Below are 25,930 nucleotides of genomic sequence, written 5' to 3' on the forward strand. Positions count from 1 at the left end.
GTTGGTGGTAAGCGAGGCAGTCTTTTTTCACTCTCATTGACATTTCAACTCCGCGGCGGATCCGAACGTGATCTGGACCCATAACTTTATCTTGATTTGTTCCAGTGACAATTTGGAGGGTGAAGGAGCGAGTGCTGGTATCAGCAGGATATCGGTCAGAGGTCTGCGCCCTCTACAACCTACATCAGGTGAGTTTCACCGCATCAGGTGATTTCTACATCTCACATTTCAATCGGATTCCTTATCACCCTACTGCATGTTTTGAGTGCTTTGCACATCGGAGTTCTTTCTTCGCTTTGGATTGTCAAAATATATAAAAGGATTTCGTTGGCTATGCTGTGTATTCTATCTATACTGTGCGCACCCGAGATGGTAACATCAGTGGTCTGCTTTTTTGTTGTTGCCAAAGCTTACAAACTTTAGAATGCATCTGATGTTTATGAAGGTGTTTGATGGATCCGTGTGGCTATACAGAAGGCTGAGTTTAACGTGGATAATCTCAGTGTTACTGGAGGTAGTGTAAACACAGTTGTGCATGGTCTTTTGATGGGTCATGCGACTGTGCTTTTGCTAGTATCGTAGCGCAGGAGTTGATGACTCGGGTAGCGTGTAATTAGCGATCTTCACTGAGGTAGAAAGTAAGACGCGTTTACACAAGTCTTGTTATAAGCTTTAACGCGCACGGAGCTGGACATCGATATTGACATTTTATATTACTTACACTGCGATTGACGCTTTGTAATTCCAACAGTTTAGTAGGAGTGATATAAACCATCCAAATGATAATTGTGCATATTTCTTAAATGACCAAATAGCCTAACAAACCTACACACATTTTAGCCTGATTATTAGACTACGTTATATAATTATCACGAGTCTACGTTATAGTCTACGTTATAGTCTACGTTATATGCTTACTTTTAGCTCAAGTAAGTTATTTGAAAGTTACCCAATTTAAATAGAAACTTTTGAAGAATAATTAAGGCAAATAAAACGATAATGTAGCTTTAAAATTGTTCACCGTTGTTTGAAAATGAGATAGCCTAAGCTTTAGATCGTTAACTGAAATAGGGTTTTCAAAATATCAGACATGTTCTCGTCTTCAACCGAAGTTATAGGCTTGCTCTTGTGCATTTTATAACATGCAATTACTTTGTGTTCCACGGTCCATTTCGTTCGAGCTGGTCGTTAATAAGTGGAGTACCGAGCCCTGCGTACCAAGGTCAACCTGCTCGTGTTAGTTGTTATTGGTGACCGCGTTTCTCCAGCTGCCAGGCCGCGGAGGAGCGCTGTGACACCATCACCTCCGAGTAGACCGTCTTCTGCCAGGAGAGGGCTTCACAGTCCATCCACACTCCAGCCTTCTAGCGTCCTCGCGCCACATTCCCTGCCAGACGTCAACCAATGAGCTAAATTAGACAACTGAGATTACGAAATCACCTTGTAGGACTTTTCACTTAAATGCCTCACTCAGTGAAAGTTTGTTATCAAAATTGAAGTGATGAGTTCAAGTCTATAGCTAACTTTACGCAGAGAAAGCAATTGTAATGTTGAGTACAAAGCATCTTAGGCCTACGGCTGGTATTTTCACTAACACAATACTTCCCAAGTCGCTAAAAGAAGTTAGCATATTATATTAATAGAGCAAAATCAATTTTGAATCAAAGTATATTGGTCCAATACGCAGATGTTATCGCGGGTCCAGCGAAATGCTTATAAAATGCTTTTTACGCACACATATATAGGCATACTGTATGTCGTGTTGACATCATTTCCCTTGCAGCCCAGAGCCTATAATGTCCAATTCAGTTCCCTCAGCTTGTAAGATAATTGTTTTGGGATGAGAACAAACCATTATTCAACAACAAACTTTAGGTTGATCCTAAAATGTATTGTACGTATTTGTTTGCAGAATTCAGCTGGTTAGTGTGACGTGCGAAGAGGTAGAGTTATGCCCTGACAGTAAAAGACAGCTGCATTCCCGACGGCACGAGCTCCACGGCACAATATGTCACAAAAAGTACATTTCTGAATATCTTTGAGCCATGCAGAAACCCGAATTAGCCTGGAGTTAATAAAATTGTTGTTGGTTTAAAACAGAATGGTGTGTAGGCCAAATACATTTGTTAACTTGCAAAATATATTTTATAATGAATTATACGTTTTAAAATCTTATTTGGTGGAGTGTCTTCGAAGACATTTCGTTTTGTCGTATTTTCTATGAAATAAAACATACAACGATGTTAAATAATCTTAAAACAAAAATATTAAAAATAATTATTATAACAACACCACATTATTATAGATAGGCTAAGTATGTTATAACAATATATAGCTTAGTCTAAATAATGTTATCTCCAATAATATTAATTCAGTGCAAATGTTAATGCCAATGTAGGCTATATTTGAATGTCATTAGGCAGTAACTATAAAATAATTAATATATTAATTAATATCCCTATTATTATATTTTTCTAATCAAATGTATTTTAACCACCAAGGATAGTTATTAACTTTCGAAAAAATATGAAACAATTGGCAAATGCATTAATTTTCCATTTATTCTACGCTCGTGCAATTTTGTCTGCTTGGCCCAGACTTTGTACTGTAATAGGCCTACAGAAGGAAGGGTCAGTGTCCTGCAAAATCACAGAGAATGTGAAGTCGCTGAATGATGACAGCTCCCTCCCTCTCGTGGAAGACTCGTCCGCCTGCCTGCTCTACAATTAGATAATTATTTAGATGATAAAGCTCTCTCTGTCGGTCCCAATGGCTCAACGGTCCCCATGTCCCTCAAATCTGGAATCTGGATAAATCAATGGAGGCCAGCGCGCCCCTCTCGGCTTTGTTGATGTTTTCTAATAGACCTCCTTCTCTCGCTCGCTCTCTCTCGCATGACGTCAGCCGTGTTCACCCCTCCTCCCTCCTATGATTTTTTTTCTCCAAAGTTTTTAGAGGGGCCTCAAAGACCACTTTGCCTCAGGGGAAAATAGCGACAAGATTAGGATTTCTTTTCAGGTTCTTTGGCATTGCTGCTAATCCGAATTGGGCTAATTGCTAGTCTGTATACAGTTACTCGTTTTACTACATTTTCACACTTACCCCGAAGAAGCTTCCCCTTGATAAATATATATATTTGCACTTCAACGAGCATGATCGTTCAAAAGGAATTATTATTTATTGCTATATTTGATCCGGAACTTTAAGTGAGTCAAGAAAAACTTAACGTTTCGTGAGTAGAAGAATGGAAACAACGCATATAGCACTCGGAGCGGATTTACTTTCCCAAATAAATCAATAATCTATTGGACGTATAGGCTATTGTCTGCAGAGAAAACAACTCGACACACTCATCAGGGATTCTGTCTTTCACTAAAGCGGGTTAGTAGTGAATTTTCGTCAGCTGCAGACTGCTTACAAGGGGATGGCTATTAAATTAGAATTACAATGTGGTGTGGTTACATATAAATGTCACTACTAGCAGTGTCCTTCGTAGAGGCCTATATTTTGCCTGTAAATTAGCATAAATTTGATGTTATTCACTTTTTAATGTTAGATTAGCCTAAGCATATTTAAATTCATATACCAACATAATTCATAGTCGGTTAAAACATTATTCGTTATGATTCGTTGAAAAACAAACATTAGGCTACACTTTCAACAACACGAATCACGATTGTGTGTGCAGGATTTTGCAAAGGTGCATTCATTAAATCAAAATAAATATTGTAATTAAATAGGCTTAACAATGTTGTCATGCATTTAGGTTATAAGTGTTTGCACTGGCACAATGTGTGCGCCTGCTGTAAGTACAACATTTCCATTATATTCTGAAAGTATCAGGTGCAAAGTTTGGCGAATGTGGTGAATGTGGAGAATCTGACCAATATAGTTGATTTGTTTTGCATTGTGCACAGTTCCCACACCGTAAGTTCTTGCAACGACGATTTATGTGAACATGTGTGCTGGCATGTCATGCACGTGGCTGTAGTATAAAACTGTTCTGTTCACCTTTCTGGCTGCACAATCACTTTTAGGTTTATCATAAACTGCCAATTCCTCTATTATCAGAATAAAGTTTCCCTGAACAAGATACTCATTAGACCATCAGGACTAATCTCCATGTACAAACACACAAACACAAACACACGACCCCAAAACAAAGTAAAACACTAGAAACAAAAAAAATAATGTAGTCGAATAGGCCACCAGCTTCAGTGACTAAACACAGTGGAGGAGAAATGGGACAAAATGGTGGGTTAGTTTACAGCTTGTTTGGGAAGAAAGTTCTGGCCGAAGTGTTGTTCTTGTTCCTCACCGCAGGACTCTGGGTGACAGTTTGTGCTGGTCCTCGCGGCTCATTATCTCGCGCGCCCACTGAGGGCCCCATTCAGCCCCCCCCCCCCTCCCCCTCTTCAGGCAGCGTCGTTTGTCTCCTCATTGAACCCGTAGTTAGGAATGTGATGGTTGTCAGGGAGCCCTCTTTCACCTCCGAGGTAGTTTATTGATGAGCTCTGACTTTTTCACGTCAAAGGAAGTCAAGTGTAGGCCTCCCTCCATTACTTCATTTCATGCTCTGCACTCTCCAAATAAGAGCCCCATCCCATCCCCCTCTCCTCCTCCGTCTCTCCATCTCCCCCTTTTTTGTACCCCAATTTTGCTTCGGGTTGGCTCCACACATCCAAACAGCTCGCATCCCCTCCTCCACCGGCCCTGGTCCTTTGGAATAAGCGACGGGGACTCCCAGCACTGAGACTGGTGCTTCGCAAGCTACGAGTGTAAGCTTCAATACGGGCTCGGAGGGGGTTGCTTTCGGATGCGCTGAGGTGTGTCGTAATGGCCGATAATTAAACCGGCGCAGTTAGGGAGCGTGTGGTCATTGCTGACCAATCATTTGCTTCACTTTATTTACGCCGTCAGGAGTGACGTCGCCTTACCTTGCAAATGCGTCCATAACAATCAGCAGAGCTTGCCTAAAAGCAGGGGCCCTTTACGCATGGCGGGGAACCGTGTGTGTGTCTGTGTGTTTACAATGTCCATGACAGGCAGAGCAGTCAGTGAAGGTGATACCAAACAGTCAACAAAGGCACGTGGGGAAAGTTTGCGTTTGTTTTCAGCGAGTAGGCGACATTAGTGGTAATTTACAAGTGTACTTAATACACAAAGTAAACAGTTTCCCCTTTAAAAGCCACAGCTGTCAATGGGGAGCCCTCCTCAGCTCGTTTGTCATTAGTAGTGGCCCTGCTCACCAAGGGCCAACTCACTATGCACTCCAGGGAGACACTTCACAACCATTGCAAACAGCCATGCAGAGCTGTTGACAGAAACTCAGAAACTATTTGTTTTCATGCAGACTCAAAGTAAATATGAAGTTTGTTCCAAAATTGCATTGGAACAATTAATACGTAAAATAATAGAGGCTGCACGAGAGCAATACGCCTAAAACAGAAGAAAACATTTATCTGTAGGCACATTTCCCACAGAAATAGCATAGCCTGCGATCGACAACGCAAGAACGATTTGAAATCAGCTCCGTGGAAAGAATGATCCATTCATGGAGCTGACTGCTTCAAAATGCGTCCACATCCTCCGTTTTCCCAGCGTCGTGCCCTCGGGTTTAGCTGTAAAACATGCCTGAGATTCCCACCACCACGGAACCAACTCGGCCTCTGCTGAGACCCACCAGGCCTTTGCTTTCTATCCAATGGGGATCTCCGAGGCAATCCAGTTTCTTTGCATAGTAGGGCAGGCAATATTCAGATAGCGAGGGAAAGAGAGAGAGCGAGAGAAAGAGAGAGAAAGAGGGGTATTTGCATGTGTCTGCTGATTAGTGGGTTGGGGAGACTTCTCTCTCGCTCGGCCCCATTTCCCGCTTTGGTGGAGGGGGAAGTGTTTCGGTAGGGTACGATGATGACAGAGGTCGAGGCAACGCACAGAGCACAGCAGACCAGAAACACATACAGTAATAAACTTGTACCATCACCAATCAGCATAGGTGTGTTCTCTCTTAGCCTCCAACCCCCTCTTCTTCTCCCATTCTTTCCCTCCCTCCCCTTCTCCCTCTCTCCTTCTCTGCCCCACTCTCTCATTCGCTATCTCGCTCACTCACACGAGCGCACATTCTCGCTCACTCCGCGGTCCTGACATCTGAGTTCACTGTCAATCTCTGTCTCTTTCGCAGGGATATCCCTTCCGTCTCCGCTGAAGATCACTGGAAAACTATTGTTTCCTCTTACTGAAAAACCACCCCAATAAGACTGCCCTGCATTTGTTCTCTTTCTGTGGCACGGAAAACTATTTGACAAGGACTTTTGACAGCGGCGCAGGATGCCTCAAAAAGGTGAGAGTGGATATCTTCCCAGTAAAAAATTGTCTGTGCATTTCAACCCAGTCTGCAACCCTGCAAACATATATAACTTAAAATAGGTTAGATTAAATGCAGAACAATCAATCATTGAAAACGAATATATTATTATTATTGCGCAATATGCATCTCCCAGGCTGCAGACTAGTATCGCTACTAGGTTGGAGTTTGTGTAGCAAGTGTAACCCCTACTAGGCTGCTTATATTGCACTCCTACTCTGGAGTTGTAGAGTGCGATTTGAAGCGGCATTCGGGCTGGCTTTCCTGTTTATTTTATGTGCTCTTTAATGATCGGTTGTGTTGGTGTTTACGGATAGCTTAATGCTTATTTATGACAGCAAAGAGTAGAAAGTCAAGTTAGGCCGAGACAGTGATCATCGTGGAGAATGGGGAGCAATGACCCGTTGAGGAATGGTGTCAGTTTGATTCATAGACAGCCGAGTCACCCAAGCGCCTTCTCTGAAATGCTCCAAGTACACAGTGGGCCTATTTATTTTTCCTCTTGTTTGCGTACCAAAGAAAATATACCTCACATTGAACTTTTCTTTTAAGCAAGTGAAGTATTGTGCAGAAATAGTTACAATTATCACTACAGGTATTTAAGCGCGCCTGCGAGTTACTAAAATACTTCAAAACGTTTTAGAATTAGAATACAATAAAACAAAGAATTCATACTAAAAGGCTAAATACATAGCCTATTATAATATCGTCATATTTATGTTTTTATCAACATAGAAAGTATATATGCACAACTCAAACATTTTTAAGATAGCGTCACGTTCACTGATTCTAAATAAATACAGCTGTCAAACGAAAGTAGCTGAAAGTTAGGCCTATATTTCATTAATAGCCTGATCAAAAATGTTATGGTTTAATTTGTGTCGTTAAATTAACATAGACCTACTTCCCCTTACAAAAACGGGCTAATAACCTAGTATTACATTAAAGATAACACTAAGATGCTTAGTGCATGTAAATGCATAGTGCTCACAACTTCCTACCGAGCTATTGTTTGAGATCGTAATGTATTTCTGCATGTGAATGTTGTGAACTCGGGATCCAGCAGCCTGAATAAGCATGTTTAATTAAGACGATTGTTGTTGATTGTTGTTACGGATTAGGTACTACTAAAGGAAAATAAATTCAGATTAGACCCTTGTTAACCTCAGCAACAACCACAGAGTTTTCGACACTAAGTAAATGATTAACTAGGCCGATGGTGTCTATACAGACATGCGGGACACTGCTGGGACGCTGCTGAATCGCAGTTCTCTAAATATTTAGCAGAAATATTGTTTTCAAGGCAGAGAGGAATTGAGGATTATTTTACCATTCGCCACTTCCGGGGTTGTTGTGTGTATTGTTGAGAGATTTATTTTGCATTGGTGGGTTTGTACTTTTACGCAATTAAAATATTGTAATGAATGTGGAGGAATCTAAATGAATGAGTTGAGTGAAAAATAAAATGCATTGTTTTCAAGAGTTGTGTTTAACCACTTTTGGTGTTTTCAGACAGCCTACTTCTAAGAACAGGACTAACGTGAAAAAATATTGGATAAATTTCCTTAACAAAATTATTTCTCCGTTTGCAACACAACAATTGTTACTGTTAACAGTGTTCTGATAAATTGCAAAATGGCATTGGAAACACGTTGTTTTTGCAATAGGCTACTTTCTCCAGAAAGTAGGTACTTGTAAGTCTCTCTTCTCAAGCCAATTCATGTTTCCAAATCCTAGGTTCGGGTGCAGTACACACATGCCCACAACAGGGTTGTTTTTGCGTAAAGAGACTAAATTAAACTTCAGACAATTCCTTCACCGGCCCCCTTTTTAACCGTCCATTTGAATAGGTTCTTTATTGCGTTTGTCTTTTCTGATTGAGCTCCCCACTGAGCTGTTGTATCTTTTACAACCGTCACCAGCTACACCATTACCTCCAGATATTTAGAACAAGAAATTACTTTTCCGTTTCCCAAAACGTAACAAACAAATCCCACATTGGGCTACGGGGACCCGAGGTCGCGGTCATCCGCTGTGCCAGTGAGAAGGTGTTGTGTGTATGGTCCCGGAGGGGGCGGATGCCTTCGGTTCTTTGTATTCTGGAGTTGTTGGTACGTTTAGTGGGAAGATGTGTTGCTAGTTGTGGAGGCCGAGTTGTGCGGCCCCGGGTTTGGGTATGGTGGTAGAAAGGGGTGTATTGTTGGGACTCCGGCAGGCTTTGTATGCCGGCCTCTACCCCCTCCTGGTTGGTACTTTTGCAGAGCATTGAGGCGAGGTAGACAGCGTGTGTCACTGTACACATTGGGCGATAGGGTCTATATTTTTATATAACTAGAAACACCCTCTGTGGCCGTTGCTTTATGTTTAGGCCTGTTTATAAGCCATCAAGTAGAACAAAAAAAACATGTCAAGGAATCAGAAACAGGTGATCAATAAACCATGCACGTGCCAACGAAGAGCGATGGTTTTGCCAACGAATAGCAACCATCGCAACTCGACGTAATTGATTTATTTTACCGTCTTCAATTAGGCCTATTAAAGTGCCAGTTTCTTCGAACTTCAGGCTGCCCAAAATAAATAAATACAGAAATACAGAAATACAAATGCTCTCATATGAATAACACGCCAAATCGACAGTAGCCTATTTATTAATTAAAATTCTAATTCAATAATCATTTTTATTAGGCCTAGGGCTGTACTATTAGTACTAGGGCTGTACTATTAGTACTAGGGCTGTACTATTAGTACTAGGGCTGTACTAATATACTGTTTTGCTTTGTCCTAGGGAGACATTAAGATTGGCTAAATTGTTTTAAGCCGAGAGTCAACTCTTTTTCCAGGCAAGTTTAATGCTAAAATATATATGCAATGGGGATGTGCCAATTCACATGGATTATGGCTATGTGGAATTTATAATTACAGAGCAACATTAAGAATGGTTTGCACCAAAGTATCCGCCCTAATTGCCTTGGAATTCGAAGTAACTAAAAGGGAAAAAATACGAAATATATATATATTTTAAAAGAGAGAACATTTGTGAATTGTAATTCTTAACTTTGAATAGCCATTACATTGCAATTATGCTGATACTAACATTGTTATCATTGTTATTTCCTTATGACGCATAGAATACCACAGCCAAGCCACGTGGGAGTCTGGCGTAGCCTCGATGATGCAGAACAGTAAGTGGATTTGCATATTTTTGTTTTTACACTTTGATACTAACCGCAAGTGGAGATATGAACGCATGCAGCCACAACTACCCTTCTGTCTTTATGGTCCCCTTAACATAACTTACCCTTATCATACTCCTTAGCATATTAGCTTTATTTTATTATTTTTTTCCACAGTTTATGATTTGTTTTTAGTTTCAATATTTAAAATTGTGTGTCGCTCTTGATGTTGTTAATTTAGCCGTGTCCTTGTGTTTATATGTAATGCATGTTATATGGCCCCTTCCAGACCGCAGAGTTACTGAACATTGACAGTTAAGAGTCTAATTATATATCCTCCATTCATCTCCACAGATTGTTTTAGTTTTCTGCTATGTGCGAGAGAGAGAGAGGGAGAGAGGGGGAGAGGGGAGAGAGCGAGAGAGTAGAGGGGGTTGGGTTGAAGGGGGAGATTTTTCTTTCCGCTTGAGTTGGTATTAAATAATTGCACAGCCGTCTGCATTAGCTTTAGAGCTGACTGCCAGGCTGCGTACACTATTAGCTGGGGCGGAGAATGGGAAGGGAAAGAAGGACATTGCGTGAAAAAAGGACGAATATTGATTGTCTAATGTAGACTAGTCTCCTCATGAACAGAGCCGGAGTTAGAATGGAGATTCCTTCATTACAATAACAGCAGAGTAGAACTGTACATATTGGCCTAAACTCACGGCAAAAAACAACAACATGATAAAACATGATATTGTCTTGCATGGGCGCCATAAAGGAAAATTGACTGTGTGTTGGCCTATATTGCTTTCTAGTCTGTAGTGTGTTATTACTTGTCTGGATTGTTTATCATAATGGTCCATATGAGTTGCTGACTGGCGAAATGAACTAAACCATAAAGGATGAAAAGTAACGTTATTTTCTCTCTTGTCTTGCTGCTGGACTAGAGGTCTATGACATCTGTGATGAAGGTGTGTGGAATGATTTCCTCTGCTATTCTCCTCACCTTGATGACGTGCCTGTGCTGTAACACCTGCCTATATAGTCACATTTTAACCTGTCTGAATTCAATATACCTATAGCTAGATCACGTGTAGAGCATATTGTTTGTTACCTTGTTGTAGGCCTAGGTTATATTTGCAATGCAAGTAGGGAATGTGATATTGTTCCCTATAAGGGAAATGACAACATACAGAACAAAAGGCTTGAATGTAGGTCAGATTAAGTAGGACAATTGATACAGGAATATTTCATTGAAGACTATTTATTTTGTATCATAGTTTTTTAAACGTCTAAATACATCGTCTATTGAATATAATTTTGAACAACATGGGAAGCCCATTATGCGTCATAGAGGCCATCTTGGCATTACCCAGTGCTCTATGCGCTGACAAATGGCTTAATCACAGATGATGTTTGCTTGCCAGTTCTCCTTTATTGAGATTATGTTTTAAACGAGGTGTCGTTAAAGCTATGTACAGCCCCCTCTGCTCCTGCTTTGCCCCAAATTGATGTTAATGGGATGCTCCCCTGGCTTGGCTTGTGATTTCTGGTGCGAATGGCCGAGGAGATATCATTGGGCCCGGCTCTATGTGTTGTTTAAAGGTCGCCGCGGCCTCGGTGGCTTTTGTGCTAACAACTCCTGGGTGTATATGGAGGGGAGCGTCCAAATTGACACCATATGTTTTCCTATTAGTCGACTAGTAACAGAATACAAGGCGCATAATCAGCGCCAGCGGGCGAGATCGACGCTGCTCGCCGTGGGGAATTGGGCACATGATTAAGACTTAACCTTTGGAGAGCTGAAATGGCATGTGATATCCTTATCTGACGGCTTTATCGATCCTGTGGATGTATATGATGGTTATAAATGTGTTGAGGTGACGGTGCAACCATGTGAACCCACAGCGAACCGCTGTTTGGCGCGGGTAGGCCAATTTGAGAGTAAGACGTCTATTAATTCCACTTAATCCTGGAATTACCAAAGAGCCAGAGGGATGATAATGGATTTGCTATTAATCAGGTCCACGTTGGATAAGGATCATTGCACATAGTAGCCTAAGAGCAGTGTTTAATTATGTTAAACAGATTTATTTTCACTCAAAACATGGCTTTTAATTGGCACAAAACGTGCGTAATGCGTATTGTTCCCATTTATAGCGCACATACAACGTATTCCCAAGCAGATCGCCCACTGATTGCACACAACAGGATTGTAGTGGCTGGGAGGATTTGTTGCCAAATACAAACAAGAGAAAAAAACCGAGATGTCAGATTTAATATGTTGAGAATCCAAGCGCGCCCTCGTTGTTGTGCCCGCGCGTCGCCCCTGGTCACCTTAAAACGAAGCTTCCCTCGAAGGGTAAACGAGTAGCGTCCAATTTTGTCTGAGTGATATCCAAATCCAGACAGAAAGGGTCGTTTTATCGTGCTACTATTTGTCGTGACGATGCGTTTTTCAAAAGCAGAGCTGTGTCATAAAGTGACATGCCTGCCACAAGTGCTCCAACTGATCTTTTCAATTAGCCTTCCCATGCATGATCCGAGGCGACTTCCGCCTATTTCCAGAAATTAAGCTCAAACTTGACGTGCAGCTAGCTTTATTTTAAAGACAAATGTCAGCCAGCCTCATCACATTCCCTCCTCTTCTATATCTGGAGCTTATTTATTGCTAAGGAGCCTCTGCTCCCGGAGTCAATGTAGCAGGCGGCAGCGCAAGAGAAGGCAGCGGAGATCTGGAGCACAGTAAGGCACTCCGGGGAGGCATCTGTCCCACTTGGCTTCAGGTTTGCTGGCTCTTTCCATGCTTTAATCAACCTCCTTATCGACTACAACCCGCCTCTTAATTAAGTGTTTTAAAATACTTATATTTCGATAACATTTATTGAGGTTTGTTATATTTGAGGCTACCTAAATGGTTGTTGGTGTTTTGGTGTGCTTGTGTTGAAGGTACATTGGTGTGTTTGTGTTGAGGGTACATTGGTATGCTTGTGCGTAACAACACATTGGAATAGCGGTGAGGAGGATTGGGGGATTTAATTTCGAAGTTTGGGGATTTGAAGACGCTGAATTTGGGGTTGGCTTGCTCACTTGGCGAAATAATGCTGGACAACTCGCGTATGACTGAATTCACCTTTGGATAGCCGATTTCACCTTTAAATTGCTGATTTCACCTTTCAATAGCTGTTTTAATCTCAGTTGGATGGGGATGTTTTGGTCCAGATCATTGGATGCTGTTGACACTTGCCGTGCATGTGTTGATTCAAGGCTATTGCATTACAGTGACTATTGTCTAGAGTGCTGATAACAATAGAACAATAAATAACTATTAGATATTCATTTTGGTGATAATTGTACTATTAGACTATCTGCATTTCCTGTTTCATTCTAAGTGTAGCGTTTTGTTCAAGATTAATGCCTCCCCTCAACGTTATTGTTTCACCTTTGCTCTGAAAGCTAACCATCTGAAAGGAAAAGCATTACCTGACTCACTGCTATTTTGTTATATAACATATTGTTGTGATCATAACCTTGTTGTTACATTGCAACCGTAGCCTATAATTGGGCTCCCCTTTGTCTCTGTTCAGGTCACAGCGGTGTGAACCAGCTGGGCGGTGTGTTTGTTAACGGTAGACCGCTACCGGACACCACCAGGCAGAAAATCGTCGAACTTGCTCATAGTGGCGCGCGGCCGTGCGACATCTCCAGGATTCTGCAGGTGACCAGGGCATTCTTTCTGTCTGGTGCAGGAAACCCTAGCTTTCAGTGTTTTTTAAATATTTTTTTTAAGCTACCACAAAATAAAACTTAACAATGGGATTTAGTTTTCCTTACTGTAGCCTTTTTATTCATTTAAAAACGTTTTTCGATAATTGTTGGCTGTAAGAAGGCCAAACAAACGCCTAATTGCTTCTCATTATAATCTATATCCTATTCAGATAACATTAAGGGTAACATATCGTAAGTAGGCCACCACTTTCCCCCCTAAGAATAGTTGCATTTTAGAAAGTGCACACTGTTATCCTATACCATTTAAGGCATATTTTTTTGTTTATAGACCCATGATGACTCAAAAGTCCAAGTGCTGGAAAATGAAAACGTAAGCTTATCATTGTTTGACGTAATCTTCAAAATTTCGCAACTAGTCTTAAATAATGTATGTGAATTGTGTCTATTGTTTTCTATTCAGGTGTCCAACGGGTGCGTGAGTAAGATCCTTGGCAGATACTATGAGACTGGCTCCATAAGACCGAGAGCGATCGGAGGCAGCAAGCCGAGGGTAGCCACTCCAGAGGTGGTGGGGAAGATAGCGCAGTACAAGAGGGAGTGCCCGTCTATTTTCGCCTGGGAGATCCGCGACAGACTGTTGTCGGAGGGGGTCTGCACCAACGACAATATACCCAGTGTAAGTGCAGTGAGTGTAAGTTATGAGCATGATTTTTTTTACCACCTGAAATGATTTCTCAGAGACGGAAAGCATGCATGCATGATTATCAGCCAACCATTTAGTCATGAGATCATGACTGCGTTACATGTGAAAGACATGCATTACGTATTTCCAACAAATGGTTAGCATGAGTTAAACTTGTAGAGACATTAATATATTTCATTATTTATATTTGATTCGTAATTAGCTAATTTTGCACCACCACATTTTGCGCCTACATGTAAAATACAATTGTATTATAACAGGCATATTTTCAATGCTAGTTATTAAAATGTATTTTCTCAAATATTATTTGGAAATGCTGTTTACATCTTTACTTCCAGCTCACTTGTCAGGATGTGACGTATGTGTGCGCGTGCGTGCATGTGTAAATGTGTGCACCATATACATTAATAAGGTTTGCACGCTCACAGTGCTCGCATGCCTACACACTATACCGGCGGTGGCGCGCATTTTTCAATCATGGCAGGCGCTAATCAAACCGTTCCGTTTTGTTTGTCTTTCAGGTGTCATCGATAAACAGAGTCCTCCGCAACCTGGCTAGCGAGAAGCAACAGATGGGCGCAGATGGCATGTATGACAAGCTGAGAATGCTCAACGGTCAGACAGGAACTTGGGGGACACGGCCCGGCTGGTACCCCGGAACTTCAGTGCCAGGGCAGCCCAACCAAGGTGAACCTCAGTCACTAATAATTTGACAATGAAGAAGCCTATAGATATAATTACATTTGCGCTATTCGTGAAATCATATCATTATCTCACCATTATCCGAATGTAGGCCAATAGATGAATCCATTATTTGTCAATGCATTCCGTTTGACTTTTGGAAGAAGGAGTATTAGGGTTTTTATAAACCAAATTGTTGAAATGACCTAAGGGTTCATGTAAACATTAATTTCACACGCGTTTTTATTGTCATAAGAACAACGGATGTAATGCTATATTGCAAATGTTAGGCCTATACCCTGGCCCACAGTATATCTTCGCTTCTTTCATACATGACTAAACGGTCACTTTACGCATGGCTAGACGAGTATGACGTAACTGATTAGTGAGTAGTGTAACTTTGTAGGTAAACCTTAAGCTAAGTCACAATTACAAATATGTTACGTAATAAACATCTTAAATTATTATTATTTGTATTTAACATTTATTTAACTAGACAACTCAGTGAAGAACACATTCTTATTTACAGTGATGGCCTACACCGGCCAAACCCGTACGGCGCTGTGCCAATTGTGTGCTGCCCTATGGGACTCCCAATCACGTCCGGTTGTGATACATCCTGGATTCGAACCAGGCTGTCTGTAGTGACGCCTCTCACACTGAGATGCAGTACCTTAGACCGCTGCGCCACTCGGGGGCCCAAGCCATAGTTTTCAGTGGGTTTTGGGCATTTGCTTATAACAATCAATCATTTAGTATGATTGGATGTCGTTTATGATTGGTCAGCATATCAAGCAGGTATTGTCAACATGTTTTGATGCCTTTGGTGGACAAAATTCCCAATGAATCATTGAGTAGTCGATTAGTGAACGGCCAATTAATCAGCAGTCTCAATGCCCACACTGTCTCCGGTGGGGATATGCGTGACAGAGGCCTGGCCTTTCAGCGGAGGTGTCCGTCCAACAACCCGCATTTCCCTCCTCTCCTGGCATGGAAAAAAAGCCTGAGGATCCGTGTGCGGGATATCAGTACAAAGGAATGTTTTCCTTCACACGCAAGGATTGGGTATGGGAACGGGCCTGCTATGTGTAATTGCTCATTAGAGAGAGCTTCGTCTCTCGTTATGGTGACATGCAGGAGTGTCTAGTTGAGGGAGACTGATGGAGAAATGTTCCACAGGAGACCACTGGACACGGGATGACAGGCGGAGCGGTTAGCCATGAAAACATGAACGTTACAAAGATAAATGTTTATGTTGTAGTTATTTTTTTGTGCTCTAATAGACTATTGTGAAATACAGAGCCAAAAATAAAATAAAGTCATTGCACCTGCTCAGGGCTGGATATGAGAAACAGTGTTATAATTCGATAAGCATCAAGATATGTTTCTGCACAGAATTTAATTTGCTTTGAACATAAAGGCCTTTTGATTTAGTCTTATGTGGACCTAAACATTATTTTTTCATGTTTATTTTATTTGTATTTTTTAAAATAATGTACAATAAACTATTGGCTTACTTCCAGAACTAGACATAGTTATTCACTATGTTTACACTCTGTTTGATTTAATGTCATTATTGATACTAATAATAGCAGGCTATTAATAATAACAATATCAATATATCATTAATATATATATACTTAATAACATTAATATATAATAACAATATTATTAATAATAATAACAATAGGCCTAATAATAATAATACATTTTTTATAAGTATTTTAATGCAATATTTTTAGGCCCTTAATGCAATATTGCTTTTCAGTTTCTTCGATTGAAAATGAAATGACAGAGGCATTTACATCAAATTTAATTGGTAATTGTTTCCAGGAGTTAATTTCAGGAGGCCCATAAGGTCTAAACCATACGGAAAGGGTAGGTCTCTGAGGAGAACGAAATATGGTCCCTGTCAAACAACAGCTACGCAACAGTGGCTAAAATAATGGTTACAAGGAGTGTGACAGGGCTTGAAAGGAGACCACTCGATCTAGAGAGGCGGAATAAAACTCTGTGGCAATTAATTATTTTTTCTCTTTCTCTCATTTCGTTCTGATATGATACTAAATCCCGTCTGTAGAATTTAGACCACTCACTTTCTCTTTCAGTTTAATCGGTTTCTTAGGTATTTTTGATCCAGTCTCTGTTGGCTAAAAGGTGCCGTTATCTATTTCGGCTGTTTCTCCGTGCCACTGCCCGAGACACAGTGATACCAAAGAATGAGTTTATTTCCCAGCGCTTTTTTAAAAGAAAACAAATCCCAAACCTAGCGTCAGTGGGTCTGGCGGAGGGATAAATAGGCCGCACATTCACTCCTTTTTGTGGATTATCCTTCGAGAAGAAAGACAAAGCGCTGAGTGGACGGAAACAGGCTGTAAAAAGAAAAAAGTTAATTTATTTCAAAACGATTAAGAAATTTTAAAAAGAGACATTTTAATACTCATAATCCTATTAACACATTAATGTCAACCGAAAACAAATTCAGGCAATTATCATTATGTGCTATAATTTAGCACATGCTAGATGTGGTAGTATGTCTAATTCATGGGCTATTTAGTCTAGGCTACCACAATGTTATTGTCCTAAACCTAAAATATGACAGGTGCCTTATGGTGAATTTGCTTACATAACATGCAATGTCATGGTCATTTTGTGCGTATTTAAACTGTTGTTATGCAAATAATATTACAACAAATGTTTTATGGAATCTCCCAGGGGGAAACTAGCCTGGGTACCGGTCTGTTTTGGTAACATTCCACTCCTTGTACTCCGTGTCGTATGCTAAAGATGTTTAGCGTGGCTGGAGTGGAAAGAGTGGAATGATAGCTACAAAGACTGGTACCCAGGCTAGTGGAAACATTCGATCCTATACATTTGTTTAAATAGGCCTATGGATATGTTAGAGAAGAGTAGCCTGTCGTGACTCCAGTGTAAGTACTGTGTCATGTCCGAGACTACCCAAGCTGGTAAACTCAGAACATTTGCTGTATGCAGGTGCACCTCACGAAACGACTGGTCAAACAGCTTCACACACATAAAACCGACATTCTCAAAAAGCAGCCCTTAATTGCTTCATTTCATATTATCTTCTCGAAGGGATAATGATGTGCAAAACCAAGACAGGCATTAGTCAATATGCCTACCACGGACAACCAGGAGCCGTGAAGAGATAGGCCCTATTCAGCTTGTACAGGGGGTTGCATGCTCTCTCCTCACTCATTTGTTTCCAATTTAAGATATCAATTTTGACTGGCGTTTAGCTGGCCGGGGGACGTGATTAATGATGCTAGTGGATAAGGGTTAACACACTGAACTCAAAGCTCTGTTGACCGGGATCCTCGTGCGCACAATAGTTCCCCAAAGCACAGAGAGAATCCTTTTGTCACCTCGTCCGATTGAGCTGCTCCATTTTCCTCTGGTGATATTCTGCCCACGAAGAGTTCGCTGTAGCCAGCCCTCGCTGTGTGCACAGAGTTTAATGGTTTCCCTTACCCCGAACGGCATTGTTTCATTGTGAAAAGCACCTCCTTCTATTCAAGTATTGGTGGTCACCTCAATGGCTATACGAAAGCCCATATGGGGACGGCCATTGAGGCATCGCAACGTTCCTAAAAGGGGGAGAGAGTTTGGGCCTGAAAGGAGTTCGCCACATCTAGTCACATTTCTCTTAACCCTTTGAGCACATGTGCCATTGTTGAGAGGTGATAAAGGATCTAAGTTCACGCAGCATTGCTGAGCAATGGTCTTTTTCCCACAATATTTTACAAATAACTAGTCGGTCTTTTATGGCTATTGATGTCTCTGAAAACAAGCAGAGATCAATATGTTAGCTAGATCATTCATTCGTCATCCTTCAATGTCCATCCTCAGTCGGTGTTATGCCAACTAGGCCTACAATGACAGCTTTTCGTTATTATTCTAACAGGTTGCTTTTAACGGGAACATACATAATTATAATAGAACTATATAAATTAATTCCCTATGGGCTATTGCGAGGATGACATGTTATTTTTCGCAGTTTACTTTCAGAACTATAAAATTAAATAAACAATATATTAACGCATGCTTTTTGGAGATGTAGTAGGCAGGCCAATTCATATTTGTTTATTGATTTATTTACAGATGGCTGCCAGCCACAGGACGGTGCAGGAGAGAACACCAACTCCATCAGTTCAAATGGGGAGGATTCTGACGAGACGCAGATGCGACTCCAACTAAAGAGAAAACTACAGAGAAACCGCACGTCGTTCACCCAAGAGCAGATTGAAGCACTGGAAAAAGGTGCATTTGAATTTACAAGAAATAAATATTTTAATGTAACGTCTAATTGAACGAATAGCAACATTCACCCCAGTAGCTTACACATAATTCAATTACAACAATATGTTTCATAGCCCATACTAAAGATACGTTTTCATATCGTATTCCAGAATTTGAAAGGACTCATTATCCTGACGTTTTCGCGAGGGAAAGACTGGCAGCGAAAATAGATCTGCCTGAAGCAAGAATACAGGTGAGCGGACACCTTTTGAAATATGCATTGCACTGCATTCCATTAACATTTTGCTGCTTGGTTCTGAAAAAGACAAGAATCCATGAAGAGCCTACATACGCGACTAATGTATGATTGACGTACTGTGCAGGTGTGGTTCTCAAACAGAAGAGCGAAGTGGAGGCGGGAGGAGAAGCTCCGGAACCAGCGTCGTCAGGCCAGCAATTCCTCCAGTCACATCCCCATTAGCAGCAGCTTCAGCACCAGCGTCTACCAGCCCATGCCTCAGCCCACCACACCAGGTAAGCACGACACTCATATAACATTCCATCCATCCACAGTAGGACACTTGTCAACATTAGGAATATTTCAGTAGGTCCACCACTCATTTCAATGCCAGACAACTTAATTAAAGACTAAAATAGGTATAAGGGATATTTTTCTTTGATATAAAGTTGAGTTGAATAATAACTCATCATCTGCTTCAAATGACAGTTGATGAAATAATTTTTGCTGATTTAGGCTACTTTCAATGGTTCATTGGTTAATCATGCATGTAAGCAATGAAAAACAAAATCCCCTGAGCTACCTGTCAAGGAGGGCGTGGCTTTACTCACACTATGCTCCCTATCTGCCATCACTGAATGTCTGAACTAAAACAGATTTGAACCAAACATTTCTCCCCTTCTTCCTCAGTGTCCTTCACATCTGGGTCTATGTTGGGCAGACCTGACACGGCCCTCACCAACACGTACAGCGCCCTGCCTCCCATGCCCAGCTTCACCATGGCCAACAACCTGCCTATGCAAGTAAGTCCACAGCCAGGTACTAACTAACCCTGACCCTGTTCTGTCTTCGTTAACTGTGTCAACAAATGTCTAGGTTGTGTTCTCGTCTCAAATGTGCAAATAGTACAGTTAAAATTGTATTTCAAAAGCCAAATACCATTATCGCCAAGCTAGTTGTAGTCAACCTTCGTAGGTACAATGATTATGTTCTCTTCTAATTCTAAAAACAGGTTGAGGAGAAATCAAACTGTAGTCATAAACATTTCTAAATGCCTAAAGGAATATAATAGCCTGCATCCCTAGCTGGGCATTGCTGTAAGGACTGACTGACTGCTGAGCTGAAGAGGGTATATAGTTGGCTAAGCTAATATATAAACGTTATTCTCTCCCTATCTATAGCCCAGCCAGACCTATTCCTGCATGCTGCCTACCAGTCCGTCTGTGAATGGGCGGAGCTACGACACATATACGCCCCCTCATATGCAGGCACATATGAACAGCCAATCAATGACCACTTCTGGTACCACCTCAACAGGTAGGCAGAAAGTCCATTGTTTCCGAAACACGTTTGGCCATTAGAGAAAATGAACAAATCACGTTTAGTCTCTTAGCTAACTAACCATCTGCCACCTAACCTTTAAATAGGGGAGGCTGCATAGCCATACACACATTCTCTTTCTTAATTCATGCTCTACATTTCCCCATAATCCGCCATTTTCTTTTTTCTCTTTGATCAGACTACAGACACATACTGTACCTCTACGTTACGCACCATCTCCTGACATTCTAATCTTAGTGCATGAACGCACCCCATTCCATTCCAGCTCAACGTCATAATGTCATTTAAACCACTCTAGACGGAGGTTTTAGTTCCAACCCATTACGTTGCTGTGGAGGGCCATATATACTGGTCATTGTCATGAAGGGTTAATGGACCATTGACACATTTCCTCTAAGCTAAATCGCTAATTCATTTGATTCATTTTCTGTTGTACTCTCTGCGAGGCCTAAATCAATCTAGCTAACTTATTACTGATGTCCTGAAGTGTTAAACAATGTGATTCATAAAGCTACTGTTCTGTGTTCTAAACTTCTTATCGCTGAATACTCAAAGGCTTAGTCCTCTGTGCTTAAAGGCCCAGTGCAGTCAAACATGTGATTTACTGTGTTTTATATATATATTTACACACTATGTTGGTATAATACTGTGAAATTGGGAAAATTATGACAATGTCCTTTTCGTGTAAAAACTGTTTGATTAGACCGCCTGAAATTCCAACCTGTTTTTGTGGGATGGAGTTTTGTCCTGCCTGGTGACATCACCAGGCAGTAAATGAGTTAATAGACCAATAAGAAAGACAGTTCCTAACCTCTTTCCCAGACAGTCCTAGAAACATTCTTGCTTGAGAAATTGCTATTTTTGTTTCTTTTTGAACACTGTAATTGAAAACAACCACCGTAAATGACTTCACTGTTACACAGAAAAGTATTTGATATTGAGATAAAAATGACTGAATTATACCTTTAAGCTTTCTAATGACCTATCCTCTATGGCTGTGGGCTCTGTGCTAAAGCATTCATCAACTCGGATGCATGCTATGTGCTACGGCACTTACCTCTCAATGTCCTATTTTGCGTAATGGTTAGTCTCTCAACATGATGGTAATTTCTCAGGCTAAAGAAATGTTGAACTCAAGCTCTCCTTACCAAACACAGTACAGTACAGAGACACTGGGCCGTTTGGACTGATATGTGTCTCTCTTCCCTCTCTCCTCAGGACTCATCTCTCCTGGAGTGTCTGTCCCTGTCCAAGTCCCAGGCGGCGAGCCTGACATGTCTCAGTACTGGTCAAGACTACAATAGAGAGAAGAGCTACTTCTCCCTGTAACTGTTCACCCACCGCCCTCCGCTGGGAGCTCACACACACATGGAGAGAAGTGGAGGAGAGAGAGAGACTCTGGGAGTGCCCTAGGACTACAGGGTGTGGTTGTTTCCACTGGGACCGTGTGTTGTTCTGTAGTCTTGGCACATATGAGGAAGACAAAACGTGGACCTCTGTAAAGTGCCCGGTGTTTAACATTTTCATGGAACAAAAACTTCATTTTTTTTTCTCACTTTTCAAGTAATTGTTTCTTTTTTTCTGTCTGTCTCTTGTGTTTGTATATGGCCGTGTGTATGTTATGATGAAAAACCCAGATCAAGTACTGATAGATGGACTGCTAGAAAACCATGTTGGTCTTGTGTTTGTTTTTGAGGTAAAGGAGAACCCAAGAGATTTCTGCCATGACTATTTTTTTATCTGCTTACATCGAGACTTTCTACCAGACTTTGCACGGTCTGTGGACTCATGCGAAACTGTTGCATATCACCCGAGAGGAGAGCTGTGGGGAATAGACTCAGTGTGTTTATTAAACCTATTTATTGGTCATACTCCTTCAAAATGGACGTCAGCAGAGGAGGACCTCCAGTCAATCCACCCACCTCAGCCTTGGGTCTTTGACTCCTGCAATATCACACAAACTGTATAGGCCTGGATATTTCACTGTGGTCACAGACGACCACATTATCACAGGAATTGTACAGACAACCACCATTAACAGTTTGCAAGGACAGTGGGACATTCAAGACTTGTTCATGGACTTCTGCTGTGGTGGATGGATTGATTCTAGGTTCAAGACTTGTTCATGGACTTCTGCTGTGGTGGATGGATTGATTCTAGGTTCAAGACTTGTTCATGGACCTCTGCTGTGGTGGATGGATTGATTAACGGTCCAAGTGAAGAGCTATAGATGCAGAGGAGCTTTGGAGTAAAACAGTTGAATCGCTAAATGGTAGACTGTGTCTTCGATATAATCCAATTTGTTCATGTCAAATTGTAAGTATGTCTTCCCTAGAAATCAAAAGATTTCTACAATAAAAGTACATTTACATTTTTATCCCCCCAAGAATATTCTATAAATGTTTTCTACACATTTTCATGCATCATAAAAATACATTTCTTTAGGTCAGGTACAATTAGTCTCTTAGGTATAGTTGTATTATAGTGTCCTATTGTCAAATCATTTTGTGCAACTAGAAAGATTTAATTCCTATAATTATGATTAAACATGCTTGACAAAGTTTGAAACATAAGTGTTTGGCAGTTGTTTACAAGTACATATCAGATTTAATCATTGTTGATTGTAAAACAGACCAAAGCCTTTGTATTTCATCTATTACACAATGTTTTTTTGTTGTTGAAGATATTAGTCTTGTGTTGCATCATTTTGTAAACATTTGATGTTCTATTACAGTGACCTAGAGTATGTTAGACTGCGGACTAATCGAGCAGTCCTTATTTATAATTGAAGACCATGGGTGACTGTGGACTAATCGAGCAGTCCTTATTTATAATTGAAGACCATGGGTGACTGTGGACTAATCGAGCAGTCCTTATTTATAATTGAAGACCATGGGTGACTGTGGACTAATCGAGCAGTCCTTATTTATAATTGAAGACCATGGGTGACTGTGGACTAATCGAGCAGTCCTTATTTATAATTGAAGACCATGGGTGACTGTGGACTAATCGAGCAGTCCTTATTTATAATTGAAGACCATGGGTGACTGTGGACTAATCGAGCAGTCCTTATTTATAATTGAAGACCATGGGTGACTGTGGACTAATCGAGCAGTCCTTATTTATAATTGAAGACCATGGGTGACTGCGGACTAATCGAGCAGTCCTTATTTATAATTGAAGACCATGGGTGACTGTGGACTAATCGAGCAGTCCTTATTTATAATTGAAGACCATGGGTGACTGCGGACTAATCGAGCAGTCCTTATTTATAATTGAAGACCATGGGTGACTGCGGACTAATCGAGCAGTCCTTATTTATAATTGAAGACCATGGGTGACTGTGGACTAATCGAGCAGTCCTTATTTATAATTGAAGACCATGGGTGACTGTGGACTAATCGAGCAGTCCTTATTTATAATTGAAGACCATGGGTGACTGTGGACTAATCGAGCAGTCCTTATTTATAATTGAAGACCATGGGTGACTGTGGACTAATCGAGCAGTCCTTATTTATAATTGAAGACCATGGGTGACTGTGGACTAATCGAGCAGTCCTTATTTATAATTGAAGACGTGTGGTGTTTTCTAGCGTCGTCTGTCATGCTTTTTTGAGTTCTGCGTTGTTTTTCAAATATGTGTACATAGAAAGTGGACACGTATACAGGGTCTACGTCTGAGAAATGCTTTTGAGATGAAACGTCTAAACTGTCTCTTAAATATTTCAATTTAATTTTATTTAAAATGGAGCTTTCTAAATGTATTTTGTGAAAACTATAAAAAAAAACAATTTTGTACAGTAAATATAGTGAAAGCTTTTTTCGTGTTATTAGTTCTTTAGCCAACATCAAAACGATGCACCAGGTGAGAATAGCTACACAACATATTACCACAGCCCATTTTGAATGGTACAAAGCGTATTTGTTGTACCACTCAACTACAAATGAGTTGATAGAGAATTTCCATACAAACAAACCAAAGTGGGGCCAGTTCCAACCTGATGTGTCTTCCAAACAGCCCAGCCCTATCCTATGTGATGCATGGCCCTCACCGGCTACACACAGACCACACAGTTTAACAACACGCTACAATGGAAAAGGTCACTCAATTCAACACCACAGTTTTGATAGAGTTGCAACAATGGTAGGGAAAAGGAGGGATACAGAGAGGAGGAGAGGGAGAGAGGGAGGAAAACTAGGAATACTCAGAGTGAGGCAGAGGAGAGATTGTTATGGCAGAATGAGTTATTTTGCTTCACTTGCTGCCACAGCAGGGGGTTGTGTGTGACTGTGTGTTGAGAGGGAATAGCTGGAGGGGGAGGGGGACCTGGAGAGAGCTAGGTCAGGTATCACCTGGGAGTTATTGTTGGGTTGTGTTTGCTCTAACACTAACAGGACATGCAGGTGCTCTATTTGTCGCAGGAAATTAAACTTGTGTATTCAAGTTTTAAAAGGCTTTTCAAGTTTGTAATTTCCACTGTAAAAAGTCAGACTTCATTTTCCCTTATTTAAAATGTATCAACCCCGACAACAATGTCCATTAATTATAATCCACATAATAATTCACATTTCCTGTTGCTGCAGGATTATTCGCCTGCTGTGAGAAACTGTTAAAGAAAATAAAACTGTTTTTATTGTCACTTACACTCTAGGTGTAGGTGCAGTGAAAATGTGTCGTTTTACACGGTCACCCATAGTTGCATGGTGCCCTTGGAGCAAATTAGGATTAAGTGCCTTGCTCAAGGGCACATTGACAGATTTTTCACCTTGTCGGCTCGGGTATTCGAACTAACAACCTTTCGGTTACTGGCCTATCGCTCTAACCGCTAGGCTACCTGCTGCAGATCTGTACATTACACACCACATCAGTGATTTCAGAACAAACTCTTGCTGAAGACCAATAGAAGCAAATGAAGGTACTGTTAACACCAGAGTTTTTTGGGGGGAAGGGGAGACGGTCTCTCTATTCAAACCATTGTTCAGTTCTTTATGCAAACTATTACAACACAATACGTTTGCCACTCTTCAACACCAGGCTGGAGCAGGGATGTCGTGAGAAAGGAGGGAGACAGAACAGTTTAGACAGCTGCAATGACAGAGAGAAAAACATCCATATTTACAGGAGAGAGAGAGAGAGAGCAGACAAGAGGGATGAGGATGGAGCGATACAGGTACAGTAACATGCATTGACAGAGAGAAAAACATCCATATTTACAGGAGAGAGAGAGAGAGAGCAGACAAGAGGGATGAGGATGGAGCGATACAGGTACAGTAACATGCAAAAAGAAAAAAGCCTAAATTATAAACAGTCACATGGTCCATGCAAGAGCGTGAGTCACCATTCAAACAGGGCCAAGTCAAATCAAATATCAAATCAAATCAAATGTTATTGGCCACATACACATATTTAGCAGATGTTATTGAGGGAATAGCAAAATTCTTGTCGCGATAGAAGT

At 41.0% G+C, this 25,930-nt stretch overlaps 1 protein-coding gene across 25 annotated transcripts; it reads left to right on the forward strand.

The window, feature by feature from the left end:
* On the forward strand, positions 1-24,279 carry LOC110526729 (paired box protein Pax-6). Of its 25 annotated transcripts, none has more exons than XM_036963756.2 (15): positions 16-188; positions 6,182-6,340; positions 9,150-9,204; positions 9,493-9,546; positions 10,470-10,493; positions 13,110-13,240; positions 13,580-13,621; positions 13,712-13,942; positions 14,476-14,641; positions 18,758-18,916; positions 19,066-19,148; positions 19,279-19,429; positions 19,824-19,936; positions 20,315-20,450; positions 21,693-24,279. In XM_036963756.2, the coding sequence occupies exons 4-15, from the start codon at positions 9,534-9,536 to the stop codon at positions 21,776-21,778; spliced, it is 1,335 nt and encodes a 444-aa protein (XP_036819651.1). In that variant the 5' UTR covers positions 16-188; positions 6,182-6,340; positions 9,150-9,204; positions 9,493-9,533; the 3' UTR covers positions 21,779-24,279. The 25 variants fall into 25 exon arrangements, with proteins under 25 accessions (XP_036819658.1, XP_036819651.1, XP_090077754.1 ...); XM_090221628.1 differs by having other exon boundaries at positions 13,712-13,927; XM_090221630.1 differs by lacking the exon at positions 13,580-13,621 and having other exon boundaries at positions 13,712-13,927.
* Positions 24,280-25,930: the final 1,651 nt, after the last annotated feature.

Source organism: Oncorhynchus mykiss, chromosome 26 (assembly GCF_057628025.1).
Source record: "Oncorhynchus mykiss isolate SJ-2025 chromosome 26, ASM5762802v1, whole genome shotgun sequence".
Lineage (NCBI taxonomy): Eukaryota > Metazoa > Chordata > Actinopteri > Salmoniformes > Salmonidae > Oncorhynchus > Oncorhynchus mykiss.